The sequence below is a fragment of the Oryctolagus cuniculus genome, chromosome 1 (assembly GCF_964237555.1).
Source record: "Oryctolagus cuniculus chromosome 1, mOryCun1.1, whole genome shotgun sequence".
In the NCBI taxonomy this organism is placed as follows: Eukaryota; Metazoa; Chordata; class Mammalia; order Lagomorpha; family Leporidae; genus Oryctolagus; species Oryctolagus cuniculus.
In genome coordinates, this window is record NC_091432.1 from 169471729 (window position 1) to 169494699 (window position 22971).

Sequence of the window (22971 nt, forward strand, 5' to 3'; positions counted from 1 at the left end):
CTTTAAAAGTGGTGATGGTGAATTAAGAAATGTAAGCATTACTGATGATGCTCAGGTTCTTAGGGGAAGTCAGTAAGGTACTGAGGAACACACTGCATGTTTGTACTCAGGGGTGTGTAGGCGATAACAAAAAAGGGAGATAAAGGGAAAACTTTGCCAATTGAGCTATTCTTTAAGATGTTAAAGACCTGTATGTATTTGGATGGCCTAGCAGTTAAGGCATCCACATCTTATATTGGAGTACCTGGGTTCCATACCTGCCTGATTCCTGAATCCAGCATCCTACTAATGCAGTCCTTGGAAGGCAGAGGTAATGACTCAGGTAGTTGCACCATGCCACCTAAAGTGGGAGACCTGGTTGAGTGCCCATCTTTTGGCTTTGGACTCAGCCTCATCCTGTGCATAGTGTGCATTTGTGTAGTGAAGCAGCTGATGACTCCCCTTCTCTGTTTGGCTCAGATAAATAAATAAAAAGTTAAGGTTTTTTTTTTTTTTTTTAAGATTTATTCTTTATTTATTATAAGGCAGACTTAAAGATAGGAGGAAATACAGAGTGAGAGAAAGATCTTCCATTTGCTGGTTCACTTCCCAGATGGCTGCAATGGCTGGGGCTAGGCTAAGCTGAAGGCAGGAGTCAGGAGCATCTTCCAGGTCTCCCATGTGGGTGCAGAGGCCCAAGGTTTGGGCCATCTTTGGCTCCCATCTCAGATGAATTAACAGTGAAATGGATTGGAAGTGGAGCACCTGGGTCTTGAATTGGTTCCCATGTGGTATGCTGGCATTGTAGGTGGAGGCTTAACCTCTTAACACTACAATGCTAGCCTCAGAGTTGCTGTTTTTAAATAAGATTTATTTATTTAACAAGTAGAGTGACAGAGAAAGAGAGAGAGAGAGAGAGAGAAAAGCTTTAGGACAATGTGTTATTTCAGAATTATTGGCACTCATAATTTGTACCATGAACTTGTAATGGGTTAGCAAGGATTTCGGCTTTATTTTGGTAGGACGTAGAAGGGTGCTGGGGTTGACTTTCTGTTTCTCTAAGCTCTGAATGCAGTCCTTTGTCCTGTTCTCTCTTTGTTTCTTGAGAAGGTACATCATACTGCGTTCCACTGAGATTGGTAAAATGTCCTGTGGTAGGCTTGTAGGGTGACATGATTAGTAACTTTAGATGATAAAGTAGCAGCCACCCTCTCAAGGGAGCTGCAGGCACATGGAGTACACCTGTGCTGCTGCCAATATTATGCAACAAAGTTAATTAGAACTATAATTACAAAACACACCTGAGTCCAGTAAACCTCACCCCCCCCCCCCCTTTTGAAGTGAGACTCATTGACAAAGTTAGGGAAATTCATTTATTCAACCCTATGATTATTTCTTAATACATATGTTTGAAACACAATGAACTGTTTGTTTCTAACTGTTGTTACCATATTTTACATTGAGTCACATGAATAGTTTTACCTACTTTCCCTCTTGTTCTGGAACACGCGTTAATAACTAATGCACAAAACTGTACCAGCTCAAATCATTTTCTAAAAAAAAAAAACTGCATTAATGCAACCAGTTTGCTTTGAGTGGTATCCCCTGGGAACAGAGCCATTTGTGAGATTCTTATTAATGCATTATTGACAGCATTTAATAAACTGGTCTTTGACATAGCAGGTAAAGCTGCCATTTGCAGCGCTGGCATCTCATATGGGCATGGTTTGAGTCTGAGTCCCGGCACCTCCACTTCCAGTCCAGCTCCCTGCTAATGTGCCTGGGACAGCAGCAGAAGAGACCCGAGTCCATGGGCCCCTGCACCCATGTGGGAGACCTCGAATATGTTCCTTGAGCCTGGTTTTGGACTGGTTCAGCTCTGGCCATTGTGGCCATCTGGGGAGTGAGCCAGCAGATGGAGGATCTCTCTCTCTCTCTGTAACTGTGCCTTTCAAATAAATAAATCTTTAAAAAAAATAATTTTTTTTTTTTTGACAGGCAGAGTGGACAGTGAGAGAGAGAGAGACAGAGAGAAAGGTCTTCCTTTGCCGTTGGTTCACCCTCCAATGGCCGCCCCGGCCGGAGCGGTGTGGCTGGCGCACCGCACTGATCCGAAGGCAGGAGCCAGGTGCTTCTCCTGGTCTCCCATGGGGTACAGGGCCCAAGCACTTGGGCCATCCTCCACTGCACTCCCTGGCAACAGCAGAGAGCTGGCCTGGAAGAGGGGCAACCGGGACAGAATCTGGCGCCCCAACCAGGACTAGAACCCAGTGTGCCGGCGCTGCAAGGCAGAGGATTAGCCTAGTGAGCCGCGGCGCTGGCCAGTAAATTGGTTTTAATTTATGATTAGAAGAAAATACTGTAGTATTTCTATAGTAGTGACTTTGGCTGCAGAGTATAATCTGCTTTGGTTTTTCTCATCTCAGCATTTTTTAAGATGTATTCTTTAAATTTAACTTATTTTTATAACAAGAGAGTTCCTTTGTTTAGATGAAAAAGGTTAAGTTTTTTTTTTTTTTTGGGTTGGGGGAGTCCTTGTATGCAGACTTTTATTTCACATATTTGTTATAAAAAAAATTGTTAGTTTTCAGGACAAGAGAGCGCTCACATGGTGCAGAGATATAGGAACTAGGTACAGAACTTTACAGAGCAGAGCGACGCCTTAGTGGGAGCTGGGTTGCTTACCAGGGAGCACAGTTCCTAATGGACTGGAGAAGGAAAGAGAACCAGGTAGGGAAGGGGGAGGCTCCTGTTGCATCAGACTTCAGCTGCCATCTGGGCATGTCCTGTGGTGGTCACGGACTGTAGGCTGCTTTTGGAAGGCTTGAGTACTGCACAGGAATTCCATTTGTCTGCTTGACTATACCGCTGGCAAGAGTGCCATTAAGTCAGTGTCACTCAAGTTCTGGCCAGCCACATGCCTTCAGCAAAGAGTCCCAAACTGAGGATCAAGTTCCTCCAGAAGTCATTCCTATTGGTGGCAAAGCAGACACCCTGAAGCCAATCTCCCACATCCTCTGGGATTTCTGGAGCTTCATTCATGGGGCCAGAGGGTTCACAGTGACCCTGCTGGAAGCTCTAGCAGCACTGCAAGGTAAAGGCTTAATTTTGGAAACTTTAAAGGCCTGTGTATGTTGTGCTTAAGTCCATTTCCTGTTAAGAAAACATGATGTTTTAATACTTAATGTGTTGTACAATGTGAATTAAACTTGAATTTTAATATCACTTCATGTTAAGATTATATTTAAATAATTAAAAGATCCTTGGGACTGATGCTGTGGTGCAGCAGGTTAACGCCCTGGCCTGAAATGCCAGCATCCCACTTGGGCGCCCATTTGAGACCCGGCTACTCCACTTCAGATTCGGCTGTCTGCTATGGCCTGGAAAGGCAGTGGAAGATGGCCCAAGTCCTTGGGCCCCTGCACCCGTGTGGGAGACCCAGAAGAAGCTCCTGACTTCGGATTGGTGCGGCTCTGGCTGTTGCGGCCAATTGGGGAGTGAACCATCGGATGGAAGACTTCTTTCTCTCTCTGTCTCTCTCTCTCTGCCTCTCCTCTCTCTGTGTAACTCTGACTTTCAAATAAATAAATAAATAAATAAATCTTTTTAAAAAATTAAAAGAACCTCTAAAAATAAAAATGTTTTAGCCATAAATCATGACTGACTTCATGACTTTGTTGCTTCTGATTTTATATATGTGTGTGTATATATATATAATATGTGTGTGTGTGTGTGTATATATATATATATATATAAATAATTTGACAGGTAGAATTATAGACAGTGAGAGAGAGACAGAGAGAAAGATCTTCCTTCCGTTGATTCACTCCCCAAATGGCCACCACAGCCAGTGTGCCGTGCCAATCCGAAGCCAGGAGTCAGGTGCTTCCTCCTGGTCTCCCATGCGGGTGCAGGGCCCAAGCACTTGGGCCATCCTCCACTGCCTTCCTGGGCCACAGCAGAGAGCTGGACTGGGAGAGGAGCAGCCGGGACTAGAGCCAGCGCCCATATGTGATGCCGGCACCACAGCAGAGGATTAACCAAGTGAGCCACGGCACCGGCCCTGACTTCTAATTTAAATTATACGAATATATATTTTTGGTCTTAATGTTCTAGACCTTTTCATTGTTTGTAATTAAGTGTTTGGATACTGTGAGAAAGCAGTGGTGTACTGTACCACCTCATACTGGTATGCAAGAGTGGATATAGCACATCTCTTCCCAGTCATGTGTTTTTTTTTTTTTTTTTTTTTTTTGACAGGCAGAGTGGACAGTGAGAGAGAGAGAGAGAAAGGTCTTCTTCTGCCGTTGGTTCACCCTCCAATGGCCGCCGCGGCTGGCGCACCGCACTGATCTGAAGTTAGGAGCCAGGTGTTTCTCCTGGTCTCCCATGGGGTACAGGGCCCAAGCACTTGGGCCATCCTCCACTGCACTCCCAGGCCACAGCAGAGAGCTGGCCTGGAAGAGGGGCAACCGGGACAGAATCCGGCGCCCTGACCGGGACTAGAACCTGGTGTGCCGGCGCTGCTAGGTGGAGGATTAGCCTATTGAGCCGTGGCGCTGGCCTCCCAGTCATGTTTTTTATGGTGTCTTATAGGTAGGTTCAGATTGGTCATTGTAGGAGAAGTTATACCAAAGAAATAGGCTATACCTGCAAATCAAGGTTTCTCCTACCTTAAGCTGTTAAACATTTAAAAAGCACACCACTGTGCTATTTGTCATATTGCATGAGATCTGTAGAGAAGATAATATTGGCTAAATAAATTTTCCTTGTTTTTCTCATTTATATAAACAGATGAACTTCTTTGGAGGAATCATGATTTATGTAAACACAATTTCATCTTCTGTTGAGAGGCAGATTAAGATAATGGCTTAATGTGAATTCTGACGTCATATTATTCCAGTTTGAATTTCGGCTTAACTAGTCTTTAGCTATTTGAACTTCAGCTATTTTAGTGTGTCTTCAAATTTTGTTTTTAAAATTGAGTGAATAATATTAATTAAAATAGTTAATGTAAGTACAGGATTTGATATAGAAAGCATCCAATAAATTTTGCTGTGAAAGAACTCATTCTCGGGCCGGTGCTGCGGCTCACTTGGCTAATCCTCTGCCTGCGGCGCCGGCACCCCGGGTCTAGTCCCGGTTGGGGCGCCGGATTCTGTCCCCGTTGCCCCTCTTCCAGGCCAGCTCTCTGCTGTGGCCAGGGAGTGCAGTGGAGGATGGCCCAAGTGCTTGGGCCCTGCACCCTCATGGGAGACCAAGAGGAAGCACCTGACTCCTTGCTTCTGATTGGCGAGGTGTGCCGGCCGTGACAGGCCATTTAGGGAGTGAACCAACGGAAGGAAGACCTTTATCTCTCACTGTCTAACTCTGCTTGTCCAAAAAAAAAAAAAAAAAAAACTCTTTCTCTTTTGTAAATCTTCAAAATTTTTTTCTTTAGAAATTTTTCAGAGATGCTGAGAATTCTTCTTTTGTAATGTATTGAGATATAAATGCTAAATTACTTTGGAATATTTTTAAGATAATATTTTATTATTTTACTTTTAGGTAATTCCTCCTAAGGAATGGAAGCCAAGACAGTGCTATGATGACATTGATAATTTGCTTATTCCAGCACCGATTCAGCAGATGGTAACAGGGCAGTCAGGATTGTTCACTCAGTATAACATCCAGAAAAAAGCCATGACTGTGAAGGAGTTCAGGCAGCTGGCCAATAGTGGCAAGTAAGTAGATTTCAGTTTGTTGTTTATGTTTCTTTCAAAGATATATATGAAGATATAAGAAAGCCAGAAGACAGAAGTTTATAATGAAAATTAGGAGTCTCTTGTACAGTTTCTCTAGTCTTCATATGACTGTTTCTGTTTTCTCTTCATGTGGTTACCTACTACACTTTAGTTTTTCTTGAAGAAATTCTCATTTTATCTCATTCTTAGTGGATATAAGTAGGTCTTTTTATCCTTTAGTTGCCATGAGTTTTTTAATTCATCTGTTTTAGGTAAATTTGTTTGTGTGACATAAGGGGTGTGTGTGTGTGTGTGTGTGTGTGTGTGTGTGTGTTATTAGATCAGTAATTTTAAATGAAAACCTTAAATAATTTGAAAGGTCATCCTTTAATCAGCTATTTATTGCTATGTAAACAATTACCCCAACCTTTTGCTGCTTTAAGCAGCTCACAATTATTGAGTGTCAGGAATCTGGGAGTGGCTTTACTGGATAATTCTAGCTCAGGTCTCCCAGGAGTTACATGCAAGATGTTGGCTGAGGCTACAGGTATCTGACTATTTGACTGTGGTGGGAAGATCCTCTACTAAGAGAGTGTTCCCTTTCTATGGGATGTTGGCTAGAATTCTCAGCTCCTTGTCACGTTGATTCTTTGTTGTTGACAGGCAGAGTGGACAGTGAGTGAGAGAGACAGAGAGAAAGGTCTTCCTTTTGCCGTTGGTTCACCCTCCAATGGCCGCCGCGGCTGGCGTGCTGCGGCCGGCGCACCGCGCTGATCTGATGGCAGGAGCCAGGTACTTATCCTGGTCTCCCATGGGGTGCAGGGCCCAAGCACTTGGGCCATCCTCCACTGCACTCCCGGGCCATAGCAGAGAGCTGGCCTGGAAGAGGGGCAACCGGGACAGAATCCGGCGCCCCGACTGGGACTAGAACCTGGTGTGCCGGCGCCACAAGGCGGAGGATTAGCCTAGGGAGCCGCGGTGCTGGCCGTCACATTGATTCTTTCTCGTGTTGTGACACCTGGCTTTTGCCAGAGCAAGTGATGCAAGAGAGTCAGAAAGATGGGAGCCACAGTATCTTTAAGTGAGCTGTGTCAGAAGTGATGCAGTCACTTCTGCCATGTTCTGTTTGTTATGAACCAGTTGCTAAGGCATCTTACACTCAAGGGGAGGAGAATGAAGTTCTTGAAAGCAGGAGTATAAAAGAATTTGAGTGTACATTTTGAGTCAAATTATTATAATTAAATTATTTTTAAGATTCTGATTCATGGTTAGGCTTCAGGTCATGCCATTCATCTGACAGAAACAAACCTAAGCAAATGAAACCTCAGAAAATGAACTTAAAAACATGGTTTTTGGGACTGGCACTGTGGCGTAACGGATAAAGCTGCTGCCTGCAGTGCGGGCATCTCATATGGGTGCTGGTTCAATTCCTGGCTGCTCCACTCCTGATCCAGCTCTCTGCTATGGCCTGGGAAAGCAGTAGAAGATGGCCCAACTCATCTTGGGCCCTGGCACCCACTTGGGAGACCTGGAAGAAACTCCTGGCTCCTGGCTTTGGATCTGTGCAGCTCTGGCCATTGTGGGCAACTGGGGAGTGACCCAGCGCATGGAAGACTTCTCTGCCTCTCCTTCTTTTACTCTGTAACTCTTAATTTAAATTAATAAATAAAAAAAACCCAACGAAACATGGTTGTCCAGATTCCCTGTGTGCATGAGATTGAGGTTAAGTCTTAGAATGAAGATGCTAGTTTTTTTAAAAAGTTAAATTTATCACATACACATGATGATACTTGAAAATCTCACTTCTGTTGGTCAGATTTCTATTGTGGAGCATTCTTGCCATTCCAAAGGAATAGGAAATTTTATATTATATTTTGAATTCTTTGGATAGACATTCAGCCTCTTATTAATAGAATGTGAAACTTTCATCATAGATTGGACTCATTACCTTTCACACTCTATTAGAGTTCTTTTCAAAGTACAATGTTATTGAAACAAAACTGCAGAGGCAGTTTCACCTGTTTACAAGTATAAACTGTTTACTGCATTCTGTACTCCATATTTATTTACTTTTAAAGAGATTTATTTATTTGAAAGTCAAGAGTTACAGAGAGAGGGAGAGATAAGGAGAGAGAGAGATTTTCCATCTGCTGCTTCACTCCCCTGATGGCTGCCTTGGCCTGGGCTGGGCCAGGCTCTGTATTCATCTTTTTGTTTTTTGAAAGGCAGAGTTAGTGAAAGAGAGATACAGAGAGAAAGGTCTTCCTTCCATTGGTTCACCCCCCAAATGGCCACTATGGCTGATGCTGCGCCGATCCGAAGCCAGGAGCCAGGTGCTTCTCCTGGTCTCCCATGCAGGTGCAGGGCCCAAGCACTTGGGCCATCCTCCACTGCACTCCCGGGCCACAGCAGAGAGCTGCACTGGAAGAGGGGCAACCAGGACAGAACTGGCACCGCAGGCGGAGGATTAGCCTAGTGAGCCATGGCACTGCCCTGTATTCATCTTTTAATACCCACTACTAGTTACATGGTTGAATGGAACCTTTGTTTGGCAACTTTGGTATTTCAAGCGATAATTTGTATGTTAAAAGTAGCCAGATTGGGGCTGGCACTGTGGTGTAGTGGGTAAAACCACTGCGTGCAGTGTAGGCCTCCCATATGGACGCCAGTTTGAGTCCCGGCTGCTCCACTTCCGATCCAGCTCTCTACTATGGCCTGGGAAAGCAGTACAAGGTGGCCCAAGTTCTTGGGCCCCTACACCTGTGTGGAAGACCCTAAAGAAGCTACTGGCTCCTGGCTTCAGATCGGCCCAGCTCCGGCCGTTGTGGCCAATTTTGGAGTGAACCAGAGGATGGAAGACCTTTCTCTCTCTCTTTCTCTCTCTCTCTCTCTCTCTCTCTCTCTCTCAATCAGTCTCTCTGTGTAACTCTGAGTTTCAAATAAATAAATAGATCTTAAAAAAAAGTAGCCAAATCATACTTAAAAAAATTAGTGGATACATTGATAACCACTACAAGTACCATAGAGGGAGTGCAAAGTAGTCTGAGATTTCCTGGGACAAGATAAAGCTTCTGTGTTTGGCACTGCAGAATGAAGCTGTTTTGTTTTGTAGATGCTGTTGTGACACAGATTTTGAAGGATTCTGAGAAACATTTTTGACATTTACAAAAATAATACATGAGTATTTTAAAATTCAGGCATTGGAGAAGCACGTAATTTTAAATCAGATGCAATCATTTATTGAATCAGTTTTGAGCAAACTGATGCAGGATTTGTGGATCAGCTGCAATTCATAGTCTGTTAGGGATGGACGTTTTAGTCAGGATTTGATAGAAGAATCAAGTGGTTCCTTTTTTTTCCAGTTTAGAATCAGGTTTATTTCAAATATTCATGCATTTTATAATTTTTTCTTAATGAACAGTGCCAAATTTTAGTGTTAGAGTTAAGGGTTTTGAAAAATTGATACTGTTTTGGCATTCAGTGATATATTCATAGTGTATGATAGCTTATTGTTTTCAAAATCCAGTGTTTCCCTAGAAGATATTTAAAAAAAAGTCTCTGCTACTTTCTTCGTGTGTGTTTTTTTTTTTTTTTTTTTTTTTTTGACAGGCAGAGTGGACAGTGAGAGAGAGAGAGAAAGGTCTTACTTTTCTGTTGGTTCACCTGCCAATGGCCGCTGCGGCCGGCACACCGCGCTGATCCAAAGCCAGGAGCCAGGTGGTTCTCCTGGTCTCCCATGCGGGTGCAGGGCCCAAGGACTTGGGTCATCCTCCACTGCACTCCCAGGCCACAGCAGAGAGCTGGCCTGGAAGAGGGGCAACCGGGACAGAAGCCGGTGCCCCAACCGGGACTAGAACCCGGTGTGCCGGCGCTGCAAGGCAGAGGATTAGCCTACTGAGTCACGGCGCTGGCCCTCTTCGTGTTTTTAAAATTTGTTCTTTCTGAGGTCTGTGCTTAGGGGAGTAGGGGTGCACATCTGTCCTTATCAGTTGGAGTGTAGGGATATACACCTGTCCTTCCTGCCTGACTCTGGCCTCTGGTTTGATTGTTTAGTTGGTGCCTGAATTTCCTTATGGTAGTGGAGCTTACTAACAGAAGTAAGGCAAACTAATGGTTCTTTCATGCTCATTGCTTTTTTTTTTCTTTAATATTTTATTTATTTATTTGAGAGGCAGAGCTATAGACAGATAGGGAGAGTCAGAGAGAAAGGTTTTCCATTCACTAGTTTATTCCTCAAGTGGGTGCTATGACCAGAGGTGGGCCAATCTGAAGCCAAGAGCCAGGAACTTCTTTCATGTCTCCGTGCTGGTGTGGGGGCCCAAGCACTTACAGAAATAACACGGTATAGTGTTCTGTACCTTGCTTCATTTACTGTGGAAAGAATTTAACTACCTTATTATGTACTACATTTTAAAGGAAAGAATCATTAGTTATTGTATATCAGCTTGTGTTTTCAGCTAATGATGCAGCAAACATCTTGGGTGACATATCTAACACACATCTCAGTAATGTTAGAGTGAATTTCCAGAGTTACATTTTAAGGATCATGGTATACATGTTTTTTTTTTTTTTTTTTTTTTTTTTTTTTTTTTTTGACATGCAGAGTGGACAGTGAGAGAGAGAGAGACAGAGAGAAAGGTCTTACTTTTCCATTGGTTCACCTGCCAATGGCCGCTGCAGCCAGCGCACTGCGGTGATCCAAAGCCAGGAGCCAGGTGGTTCTCCTGGTCTCCCATGCAGGTGCGGGGCCCAAGCACTTGGGCCATCCTCCACTGCACTCCCGGGCCACAGCAGAGAGCTGGCCTGGAAGAGGGGCAACCGGGACAGAATCCGGCGCCCCAACCGGGACTAGAACCCGGTGTGCCGGCACTGCAGGTGGAGGAATAGCCTATTGAGCCGCAGCCCCGGCCTGTGCTATACATTTTTAAACACTTTTGCTGTGTATTGGAATATTATTCTCTAGAAAGGTCGTTCTTCTACTCTAGGTGTGTAAGAGGTTTTATTTTAATGATAACTTAAAATTTTATTTAAATGCCTACTTTCATTTACTTGAAAGGCAGATCGATATTGAGATACTGAGATATTTTTCAGCTACTGGTTCACTTCCTAAATGCTTGTGACAGCTAGAGGTTGGCCAGGCTGAAGTTAGCAGCCTGGAACTCATTCTGGGTCTCGTTTTTGAGTGGCAGGGACCCATGTACCTGAGCCATCATCTACTGTCTCCACCCCAGATGTTCATTAGCAGAAGCTGGATCAAAAGCAGAGGCAGGACTCTATCCTATGCACTCCAAAAAAGGGATGCAGGCAGACGTCTGATCTCCTCCTACCACTAATACAGTCAGAATTTAGTAGTGGCAAAGTATTTTATTTTAAATTATTTATTACTTGTTAGAAAAGCAGAGGGAGAGGGAATGAGTGAGAGAGCAAGAGTGAACAAGCTCCCATGCACCCATCTTCTCATTTACTCCTTAGATGTCTCCAATAGCTGGGGCTAACCTGGTGGGTGCTAAAGCCAGAAGGTGTGAATTCACTCCAGGCCTCCCTTGGGTGCGGCAGCAATCCATGGACATGAGATGTGTGCTGCCTCCAAGGATTACATCAATAGAAAGCTAGTGTCAGGAGCTACCCCTCAGTGTCAGAACTCACATACTCTGCTGTGAGATACGTGTCTTAATTGCTAGCTAAACGCTTACCCTCAGAGTACCTTATTTTAGTTTTACTTTTTTGGATTTGTGGTGAAGTTGTCCTTTGTCAGTTGCTTTCATCAATGATACATGCTTTACATATAAATCATTAAAATATCCTGGTAAATGGTTAAATCCCAATAAATTGTTACAGATTTTAGAAATATTTTGAAAGCTAAAATGATCTTTTTTAACTAAATTTCTGCATCTGTTGTTGATTGTTACATGAAAGTATTCTTTTCTAAAGAAAATATAGAGGATGGCGTTGTGGTGCAGTAGGCACCCATGTGGGCACCAGTTTGAGTCCTTGCTGTTCTACTTCCAATCCAGCGCCCTGCTATTGCTCCTAGGAAAGCAGCTTTTGTCCCTGCAACCCATGTGGGAGACTTAGATAGAGTTCCAGTCTCCAGGTTTTGGTCTGGTGCAGTCTCAGTTGTTGTGGCAATTAGGGGTCTGAACCAGCAGATGGAAGATCTGTATCTCTCCGTCCCTCCCTCTCTCTCTCTAACTTTGCTTTTTAAAATAATAAATAAAATAGATCCTTGAAGTTTTTTTTATTTGAAAGAGTTATAGACAGTGAAAGAGACAGACAGAAAAGTCTTTCCTCCATTGGTTCACCCCCCAAATGGCCGCAACGGCTGGAGCTGTACTGATCAGGAGCCAGGAGCCAGGAGCTTCCTCCCTGTCTTCCATGCGGGTGCAGGGGCCCAAGTACTGGCCATCCTCCACTGCCCTCTTTGGCCACAGCAGAGAGCTGGACTGGAAGAGGAGCAGCCGGGACTAGAACCTGGTGCCCGTATGGGATGCCGGCACTGCAGGCTGAGTATTAACCAAGTGAGCCATGGCGCTGGCCCCAGAAAAAGTTTTAAGAGGATTCATATATCTATGATTAATATATTGGAATGCTTACTTATTGGATTGGATGATATATGTATCTAATATTTTCATTTTGATAGGATTTTATTTAGGAAGGAATTTAAGACGAAAGTCTTAGAATTTTATTACTAACATTTGCTTTTTAAATTTATCTTTTACAGATATTGTACTCCAAGATACTTAGATTATGAAGATTTGGAGCGCAAGTACTGGAAGAACTTAACTTTTGTGGCACCTATCTATGGTGCAGATATTAATGGGAGCATATATGATGAGGTATATTTATATTCATAATGAATTTTGTAGAGGATCACCTGTTAAATTTATTACCGTTTTTCACAGTTGAAAATCAGTTATTTTGTGCTTTCGGTGATCTGTGTTTCTTCAAAGGACTAGAGGCAATTAAAGACTTATCAGTGTGATCTCCACTGTTGGGGTTTTCAAGCTGAACCCAGAGCTAACCTAACAAACACCTGAGACTGTTCAACATCAATGTAATATGTGTTTTCTGGCTGATCTAGCTATCACATTAGAAGATTTTTGAGCAGTACAAATACACTGTAAAAATGTTTGGAAAAATAGGAAATATTTTCTATTTCTTCTTATTATTTACTTTTATACATAAAATTGACATTTAAGAGGTAGAAATATTCATTACACCACCACCTTAAGACAAAAATCAGTATGTTCGAGGCCACCGTTGTGGCAAAGTGGGTTAAGCTGCAGCCTGCAACTCTGGCATCCCAAATGGGCACCAGTTTGAGTCCTAGCTGCTGCATTTCTGATCTAGCTCCTTGGGACTGTGCCTAGGAAAGCAGCAGAAGTGGCCCATGTGCCTGAGCCTCTGCCCCACATGGGAGATCTGGTAGAAGCTTTTTGACTTTTTTTTGGCTTTGGTCATCTGGAGAGTGAACCAGCAGATGGAAGATCTTTCAGTCTCTCTCTCTTCTCTCAGTGTAACTCTGATTTTCAAATAAATAAATAAATAAATCTTTAAAAACAAATAAGCAAAAAACCTAAAAGTAAGCCACAGACATCATGATAGTATACCCTTAATTATATCAGCACATGTCCTTTTATTACCAGGCATTTAATGTTTCTGTAACAATATCTAACCTCCAGTCAATATTCAAATTCTGTTAGTTTGGGGCTGTTGCTATGACGTAGCAGGTAAAGCCACCACCTCCAGTGCCAGCATACTGTATGGGTGCCGGTTCAAGTCCTGGCTGCTCCACATCCGATCCAGCTCTTTGCTATGGCCTGGGAAAGCAGTAGAGAATGGCCCAAGTTCTTGGGCTGCTGCACCCGTGTGGGAGACGCAGAGGACACTCCTGATTCTTGGCTTCGGATCGGCACAGCTTTGGCTGTTGTGGCCAACTGGGGAGTGAACCAGCAGATCGAGGACCACTCTCTCTCTGCCTCTTCTTCTCTCTCTTTCAAATAAATAAACAAGTCTTAAAAAAAAATTCTGTTAGTGTAACCAAATAACAATATAGCTGCTTGTGAACTCTGAGTTTTATATAACTGTACTCATTCAGTGTATATTCTTTGATGTCTGATCAGTTTCTTTAACATTTTATTTCATTTCTAAGCCTTTTCTGTATTGTGTAGTTATAATTCATTGATTTTCATGGCTGTGCCTAATTCTGCAGTATGAATGAGTCAAAGATCTTTTATTCTGTTAGTGTTCATTTTGCTGCTTCTTGTTTTGCTTTTATGCCCAAAACTTCTGTGAATGTTCTGCATATGTTTCCCAGGTCATAGTAGCATGCACTTCTGTTGGGTGTATACATTTGAATGGTCATAGTGCACACACATGACTAGCTTCAGAATAAAAGTTTTATCTTGTTTACTGTCTTCATAAAGCAATGCTTGTGATTTGACATTGTTCTAATACTTTTTTTTGTAGATTTTTTTTTTTCAGATTTATTTTATTTATTTTAAAGACAGGATTAGAGAGAGAGGTTGAGCCAGAGAGAGGTCTTCTGTCCGCTGGTTCACTCCTCAAATGACTGCAATGTCCAGAGCTGAGCTGATCCGAAGCCAGGAGCTAGGAGCTTCTTCCGGGTCTCCCACTGGATGCAAGGGCCCAAGAATTTGGGCCATCTTCTGCTGCTTTCCCAGGTCATACCAGAGAACTAGATCAGAAGTAGAGCAACTGGGGCTTGAACTGACACCCTTATGAGATGCCCGCACTGCAGGTTGGAGCTTTCACTCACTGTGCCATAGCACTGGCCTCAATTTATTTGTTTATTTGAGAAGCAGAGTTACAGAGAGAGGACGAGACAGACAATGGTCTTGCATGGGCTGGTTCACCCTAAAGATGGCCACAGCTGCTAGAGCTGTGCAGAGCCAAAGCTAGGTGCCAGGAGCTTCTTCAGATCTCCCAAGTAGGTGGTAAGGGTCCAAGGACTTGGGCCATCTTCTACTGCTTTCCCAGGACATAGCAGAGAGCTGGATCAGAAGCGAAACAGCTGAGTCTCGAACTGGCATCCATATGGATGCCGGCAGAGGCTTAACTTACAATGCCTCAGTGCTGGCCCCATCAGCAGAGACAGGCAGAGTTAGTGAGAGAGAGACACAGAGAGAAGGTCTTCCTTTTTCCTTTGTTTCAACCCCCCTAGTGGCCGCTATAGCTGGCGTGTGGATCCAAAGCCAGGAGCCAGGTGCTTCCTCCTGGTCTCCCATGTGGGTGCAGGGCCCAAGAACCTGGGCCATCCTCCACTGCCTTCCCGGGTCACAGCAGAGAGCTAGACTGGAAGAGGAGCAACTGGGACAGAATCTGGCGCCCCAACTAGGACTAGAATGCAGGGTGCCAGTGCCACAGGCGGAGGATTAGCCAAGTGAGCCACGGCGACGGCCAAATTCAGTGATTTGTAAATATGCAATTTTAAAACATCCTCATCATTTTCTGGTTTGTGAGAAGCCGTCATACAAGGCATAGTATTTATGGAATTTCCACAGTGTCGAGGGAGCATTTAACATGCTGAGCTGCGCTGACGTTTTCATTGCTTTTGTAGCATAAAGACAGACATGAGAAAATATTGTAAGTGCTACTAGTAAATAAAACCATTCACCCTCAAGACACCTAAATTCAAACAAATGAAAAACAATTTGCATTTTCCCTCTTGAGGTAGATAGAGAATAATAAGAGGAAAAGTACATTAAAGGAGAGTGTTGTTACCACTGTTAACTGTCAGGAACATTTGAAATCATCATAATGAATGTGTATTGATAAAGCTCATACACTGTTTTGCTGTTGAGTATATATCTTAATACCATTTAATTCTTAAGTATTTAAATTGTCCTGAGAAGTAATTTCTTGTGATATATAGCATTATTTTGAAAGGAATTGCAGTTACCAAATTATAACCCACCTTACCCCAAATTTCCAGCTACGGATACTTCCTCTAATGGATGGGAAACCATGCCCTTCTTTTTTGGTTGAAGTGAGAGTTTTTGGAAAGGATATGGAGGGCTGCAGGAGACACATTTTGTGCACTGTACAAAGATAGAGAAAGACTATGATCTTTAAGTTCATAGCCTTAGAGGGACAGAGGGCAATATGATGTGAAGAGCCTGGCCACAGAGGCAAGTGTGGGGTTCTGTGGAGTCCAGCAGAGGCACTTGGATTGAAGAATGCCTTTCTGGAGGAGAAAGAACATCCAAACTTGGCGTACGTTGCCGAGTTCCAGTGAGAGCGGAGACAGAGAATAGAAGATGAGGCAGTTGCTGGACAAATTTGAGGGCAAGTCCACATTCAGCAACGTCAGTAATTTAGCTGAAATTGGAGACTGTGTGCTGAGCAGGAGCTTGAGAAGGGTGAGTGGACCTGGAGCATCAGTTGTGTGTGTGGGTGAGAGGGGTCTGTCTGAGACCTGAGATAGGCTTGTGGGCCTGCGCTACGGTTGTATTCTGTGATACCACAGCAACTTCCTGTGCTCTGTTCCAGAGCCTGGTGTTTGTTTCTTAGCACCACTAGCCAGATCTTTAAGGAGCAGGGAAGGTGACAGTCTAAGATTTAACATGGGAATTAGGGGTGAGGATGTTCATGAAGGACTGGTCGAGAAGAATCTGCCTGTTATGAAAGGGATAAAAGCCTGAATTTCCAGAGCTTGAGTCTTGTCCCCTCTTTCATTCTTGTGCTTCTTTCAGAGCTTGATTTCCTTAGCTTATGCTAAAATGCTCAGTCAACCCTGTGGATAGTATCCTATGGCAAGAATAACAGTATCATTACTTAAGCAAGTTAGTTTTTCGTTCCAGATACAAAGACTATCAGAGTTATGGGGTGATACTGCCCAGCTTTTGGGTGAGTGATAGAGAGCATGGTTAGCTTACCCGTCCGACTTTGTTACTTGTTCATTCATTTTCTTATTATCTATGACTATTTTTGTACTACAATGGCAGAATTTATTATAACAGATAGTTATAACAGAAATTGTATCTGGTCCCTTGCAGAAAATGTTTGATAGCCCCTTTAATAGAGGTATGATGATTTGTTCTTGGAAGGAGAATGCAAATCCTTTTTGAGACAGATGGGTTATAAATAAAATTCTGAATGGTCTCATGATAATGAAGTTCGTATAATTGATGATGTTAGTTTATTGCAATGATTGAGTTGGGGTGTTTGGTTTCAGGAACCTCTTTTTTTTTTTTTTTTTTTTTTTAAAGGTCTTAAAGTCATCTATGGTCCTAGGTGACCTCAGATGATTCCTTGACAACAGTAGCATGAGCCTAGGAGTTGTTAGATTTGAATTGTTTTGTGTTTCCCTTAGAGGTTGTCTGTTGATAAAGGAAATTTTAATTAGCCTTTGCTAACTGTCTATACATTTAAAAAGTAAACCTGTGTGCAAAGAAACATGGTAATTTCTTTAGGAAAAAAAACACGGAGAAAAGAGGAATGACACCTAGAAAAAAAATCCTGTAACAATGTATTGGATGCTAATATTTCGCTAGGGGCAGACATTTGGAACAGTGACTAAGTCACTGCTTGACATACCATGATATGAGTCCTTGGTACTTTGTTTCTCATACAGCTTTCTGCTCAAGTGCACCCTTGGTGGCAGCAGATGATGGTTGAGTGCTTGCTTCCCTGCCACCCTTGTGGAAAACCTGGATTGAGTTCCAGGCTCATGACTTTGGGCTGGCCCTGGCTTCTGCAGGCATTTGGTAGTGAAAGATTCTATGTCTGTCTGTTTCTCTCAGCTTTATATAGAAAATGAACATTTAAAAAGTAAGAAAGACTTGGCTGAGGGAGATAGGAAAGTCGGGAGATATCTATAGAAGACAGAAGGTGGATGGCATTTCTGAGATAGCCAGTAGCCATGTGTACCACCATGGAACTTTGAGAGGAGAGCTGCCTCTCTGTTCTGAATGTGAGAGCTAAGAGCAGATATCAGTATTACCCACAATAGTAAGTTTTTCAGGCTTGTGTTCTGTGCTATTTTGGGTTGAATCTCTATTGGCATCTGTTGTGTACTATTATGACGATCTTCCTATTATGCTTCATTAAATCAGATTGAAAATGAAGTTCCATATGCTTTTCTGACGCTGGCTGTTGTCTTCATAATAACACTAGAAGGGTCTCCAAGTGTATTGTCTCTGTTCAAAAGAGTATCCTCAGACTTTTCTACTTTCTCAGGTCACATTTTCATTAGCAATGATGAGAAGATTGTAGTAGTGGCGTCCACTAACTTTACTAGCAGCATGAGATGTTATCCTTTGTGAAAACAGCTGAGATGCAATTTGACTGCTTTCTATTTTCTCTAGATTTGTGAACAAAAAAAAAACAGTTGTATTAGTGGATGTCATCATATATATTTTTAATTTTATTTATTTTTAAAGATTTATTTATTTGAAAGTCAGAGTTAGAAAGACAGAGAAGGAGATCTTCTATTGGTTCACTCCCCAGATGGCCACAATTTCTAGAGCTGGGCCAGGCTATAGCCAGGAGCTAGGAGCTTCTTCCAGTTTTTTCATGTAGGTGGCAAGGGCCCAAACACTTGGGCCATATTCTGTTACTTTTCTCAGGCCATTAGCAGAGAGCTAGATCAGAATTGGAGCAGTGGGGACATGAACTGGTGCCCGTATGGGATGCTGACATTGCAGATAGTAGCTTTATCTGCTATGACACAACTCCGTTCCCTTAAATGTATCTTTATTTAAAAGGCAGAGCAACAGAGAGAGCAAGAGAGAGAGAGAGATTGAGAGATTATCCATTTGCTGGTTAACTCTCCAAGTGGCTACAACAGCCAGATCTGGGACAGGCTGAAGCCAGGGGTCAGGGACTCCAGTCTGGATTCCCACATGGGTAGCAGCGGCCCAAGCACTTGAGGCATCTTTCACTGCTTTCCCAGGCACATAAACAGGAAGCTGGATTGGAAATGGAGCATCTAGGACTCAAATTGGCACTCTGTTATGGGATGCCAGCATTGCAAGTGGTGGCTTAACCCATTATACCGTAATACTGGCTCCATAGTTTTTGATATGGACCGTCAATGTTGGCCAAAGAAATTATTATCCAGCAAATTTAGAAAATGAGTGCATTAACTGAAAATACCTGTGTGTATTTGACTATTTCTTTTTTCTTTCTCTCTCTCTCTCTTTTTTTAAACTAAATATTTTATTTATTTGAAAAGCAGAATCAGAGAGAGAGAAAGAGAGAGAGAGGTCTTCTATCTCCCAGCCCACCCCCTAAAATGGCTGCAATGGCCAGGGCTGGGCCAGGCTGAAGCCAGGAGTCAGGAGCCTCATCTGGGTCCCCCACGTGGGTACAGGGTCTCAGGGACTTGGGTCATTCTCTGTCACCCTTCCAGGTATACTTGTAAGGATCTGGATTGGAAGTGGAGCAGCCAGGATGTAAACTGGTGCCCATATGGCATGCTGGTGCTGTGGACAGTAGCTTAACTATTTCTTTTGCAGTAGACTCTGTGTCCAATGATGGCAGGTATCATTTCTTCTATATTTGCTATCTCCAATTCATTTTAATTGGAAGAGTGACAGAGAGGGAGAGACAGAGAAAGAAATCTTCCATCCACTGGCTTACTCCTTAGATGATTGCAATAGTCAGGTCTGGATCAGACTGAAGCCAGGAGCCTTGAACTGTATCTGAGTCTCCCACTGGGGTACAGGGTCCCAAGCACTTGGGCTACTTTCCACTGTTTTCCCAAGCACATTAACAGGGAGCTAGATTGGAAGCAGACTAGCCTAGACTTGAACCATTGCTTTGATAGGGGATGCCAACATTGCTGTGTCACACTGCTGGTCACCACCCTGACCCTGCACACAGTGTAGCAGCAAAGGGTACACCTCTGCAACTGTATACTTGGCGAGTATATGGCACTAGAAAAATAATATGGGGATAGATTATGGCTTTTCTTGAATGTTTTTTTGGTAATTTTCTGTATGTATATATTTATTTATTTGAAAGACAGAGTTGGAGGGAGAGATTAGAGAAAAATCTTCCATTCTCTGGTTCACTCCCCAAATGGCTGAAATGGCCGGAGCTGGGCCAGGCCAAGCCAAGAGCCAGGTCTCTTGTTTGGGTGGCAAGGCCCCAAGCACTTGGACCATCTTCTGCTGCTTTCTCAGTTGAAAAACACGGATGTGGGTTTAAAGCTGTGCAGCTGGAACTGGAACTGGTGCTGATATGGGTTGTGGGCATTGCTGGCAGCAGCTCAACCTATAAATGTACCACAATGCCAGCTCCTTTCTGTATATCTCTTTGAGACTATTATAGTAACAAAAGGAGAGGTTCAGAATCATGCTTTAGAAAGTGTGGACTACAAAATGGACTGGTTAGAGTAAAAGACTTGGAAAGTGCTTTGGTTAAGAGGGATGAGGGAGAGGTTCAAATGACCTTTCTCAGTGTGAGTTTTTCTGAATACTAAGACCTTGAGGCAGTGGTTCTCAAAACTTTTTTAGTCTTAGGACTACATTATACTTTTTTTTTTTTTTTTTTTTTTTTTTTTTTGGACAGGCAGAGTGGACAGTGAGAGAGAGAGACAGAGAGAAAGGTCTTCCCTTGACGTTGGTTAACCCTCCAATGGCCGCTGTGCTGCGGCCAGTGCACCGCGCTGATCCGATGGCAGGAGCCAGGTACTTCTCCTGGTCTCCCATGGGGTGCAGGGCCCAAGCACTTGGGCCATCCTCCACTGCACTCCCAGGCCACAGCAGAGAGCTGGCCTGGAAGAGGGGCAACCGGGACAGAATCCGGCGCCCCGACCGGGACTAGAACCCGTTGTGCCGGTGCCGCAAGGCGGAGGATTAGCCTAGTGAGCCGCGGCGCCAGCGCATTATACTTTTAATAATTTTTCAAGTAGGTTATATCCTTGTGTATTGTAGTGTAAGTTAAAACTATCTAAAATATTTAATTCATTTAAACAATCTTCAAATATCAGTACACTTCTCCTTTAAAGGCAACATCTTTTTTCTTTCCTTCTTTCTTTTCTTTCTTTCTTCTTTTTTTAATTTATTTGAATGGCAGAGTTACAGAGAGGCAGAAGCAGAGAGAGAGGGATATTGCACCTGCGGATTCACTCCCCAAATGGCTGCAACAGCTGGAGCGGGACTGATTTGTAGCCAGAAGTCAGGACCTTCTCCCAGATTTCCCAAGCACTTGGGCCATCTTCTACTACTTTCCCACGCACATTAACAGACAACTGGATAGGAGGTGGAGCAGCTGGTTCTCGAACCAGTGTCCACATGGGATGCTGGCCGTGCAGATGGTGGCTTTACCTGCTACACTACAGTGCCGGCTCCACTATGCATTTCCAGAGCAAAAAAATTTACTAAGAATCACATTATTTTAATTTTTTTTCCAAATCTTTACTTTACTTGATTGAAGACTGCTGAATTCTTTCATCTGCTTCTGTACTTAACCTGTTGTGATGTCAGATATCATGTGGCCTCTAGGGAACTCCACCTTATGCTTATGTGAGAATGACAGTAAAGAAGGCAAATAATAATGTCTTTGAATAATTAGAGTTTTGATGGTAGATCCTCCGCAGGATTTGAGTACCTGTCAGTGGTGCACAGACAACGCTCTGAAAACTGTTGCTGTAAGATATTTGGTTGGTGCCAGTGGTATGGCCCAGCAGATAAAGCTGCTGCCTGCGATGCTGGCATCCCATATGGGTACCCGCTGCTCCACTTCCTGTCCAGCTCTCTGTATTGGTATTGGAAATCAGTGGAAGATGGCCCAAGTCCCTGGTCCCCTGCACCCATGTGGGAGACCCACAAGAAGCTCCAGGCTCCTGACTTTGGATCAGCCCAGCTCCGGCTGTTGTGGCCATTTGGGAAATGAACCAGCAGGTGGAAGACCTCTCTCTCTGCCTCTCTGTAACTCTGACTTTCAAATAAATAAAAAAGGTATTTGGAGAAAGATGCCTTCTCTCACTGTGGGTAGATGATATAGGCTTCTAAAAGCAAAATAAGTGTTCTGTCCTATTGACCTTTGTGTAACTGCAACCCTAACATGATCCCCCCAAAACTAATCATATATGGAAACATAACTGGAAGCCTTTGAATTCTTTGGGGAATAGCGTATCATGTTTTCTGTCATAAATCAGAAAAAAATTTACAGGTATTAAACAGTGAACTCATGTATCTATATCTAAAAATATAGAAGATATTTAAATTTATTTCCAAGTGATTCTGTTAATTTTAATTTGCTAGTCTATTGCTTTGGGAATCATCAGGTACTTATAGCAATTGGTAGAAAATTCAGAATATTCTGGATCAGTATATTATGGAAAAACTTAAGACAAAACTGTGTCTTTTACTGAGTATTCTTCTTTTTTTTTTTTAAAATTTATTTTATTTATTTGAAAGAGTTACAGAGAGAGGTAGAGACACAGAGAGAGGTCTTCCATCTGCTGGTTCACTCCCCAGATGGCCGCAATGTCCGGAGCTGGGCTGATCCGAAGCCAGGATCCAGGAGCTTCTTCTGGGTCTCCCACGTGGGTGCAGGGACCCTAGGACTTGGGCCCTCTTCCACTTCTTTCCCAGGCCATAGCAGAGAGCTGGATCAGAAGATGAGCAGCCAGGACTAGAACTGACGCCCACAATGGGATGCAGGTGCTTCGGCCAGGGCTTTAATCTGCTTTGCCTCAGTGCCGGCCCCTAGAGTATTCTTGATAGCCAGGGAAATGTATTCTGGCCATGCCTGCTATGGGTAGATGAGTGGGTGGGGTCCTCTCCTTTCCATTTTCCCATTTCAGCTTTCTTCAGTGTCTGAGTATAACTGTATACATTTTGAGGCAAAAGCGATCTTTTTTCTTAATATAAATGTCAAATATTTAAAAAGCTGGAAAGAGAAAATTAAAGTCACTCATAATGCTGCCAGAGATGACTGTCAAAAAAAAGTATCATATATTTTCTTCCAATGATTTTTCCCTATAGTGTTCCATAATTTTATTTGCAAAGCTATTTGCAATACAACAATATAGTTTGGTGTTGTATTTTCCTCTGGGCATGCTTTCTTTTGATAGATGAAAGATTTAAAATTAATCTGATTTGCCTTGTTTTTATTGGTAGGTTGGTTTTCTTGGGCAGAGGCATGTAGATAACTCTCATATGAACAGGAAAGCAGGTGGGCAGTGAAGTGGGAAAGTATGAGGGTTTCTGGTCTTGTGTCAGTTTAGGGGTAGAAGGCACAGTCCACAGTAGGGAGGCCAAATCACTGCCAATGAGAGAGAGGTGCTTGTCCA

General features: G+C 43.2%; 1 protein-coding gene across 6 annotated transcripts in view; it reads left to right on the forward strand.

Moving 5' to 3' along the window:
* The window catches only part of KDM4C (lysine demethylase 4C), a 350839-nt gene that overhangs the window by 33419 nt on the left and 294449 nt on the right, over positions 1–22971 (forward strand). For 4 of the 6 annotated variants that reach the window (XR_011379937.1, XM_051858176.2, XM_051858178.2 and 1 more), the window contains exons 3-4: positions 5527–5702; positions 12424–12538. Coding sequence is in view for 3 of the 6 variants with exons in the window: in XM_051858176.2 (XP_051714136.1) it covers positions 5527–5702; positions 12424–12538 (291 nt within the window). In the remaining 3 variants the exon portion in view is untranslated. The remainder of the gene's footprint in view (positions 1–5526; positions 5703–12423; positions 12539–22971) is intronic. The other 2 variants (XM_070051918.1, XM_070051925.1) reach the window with 1 other exon arrangement.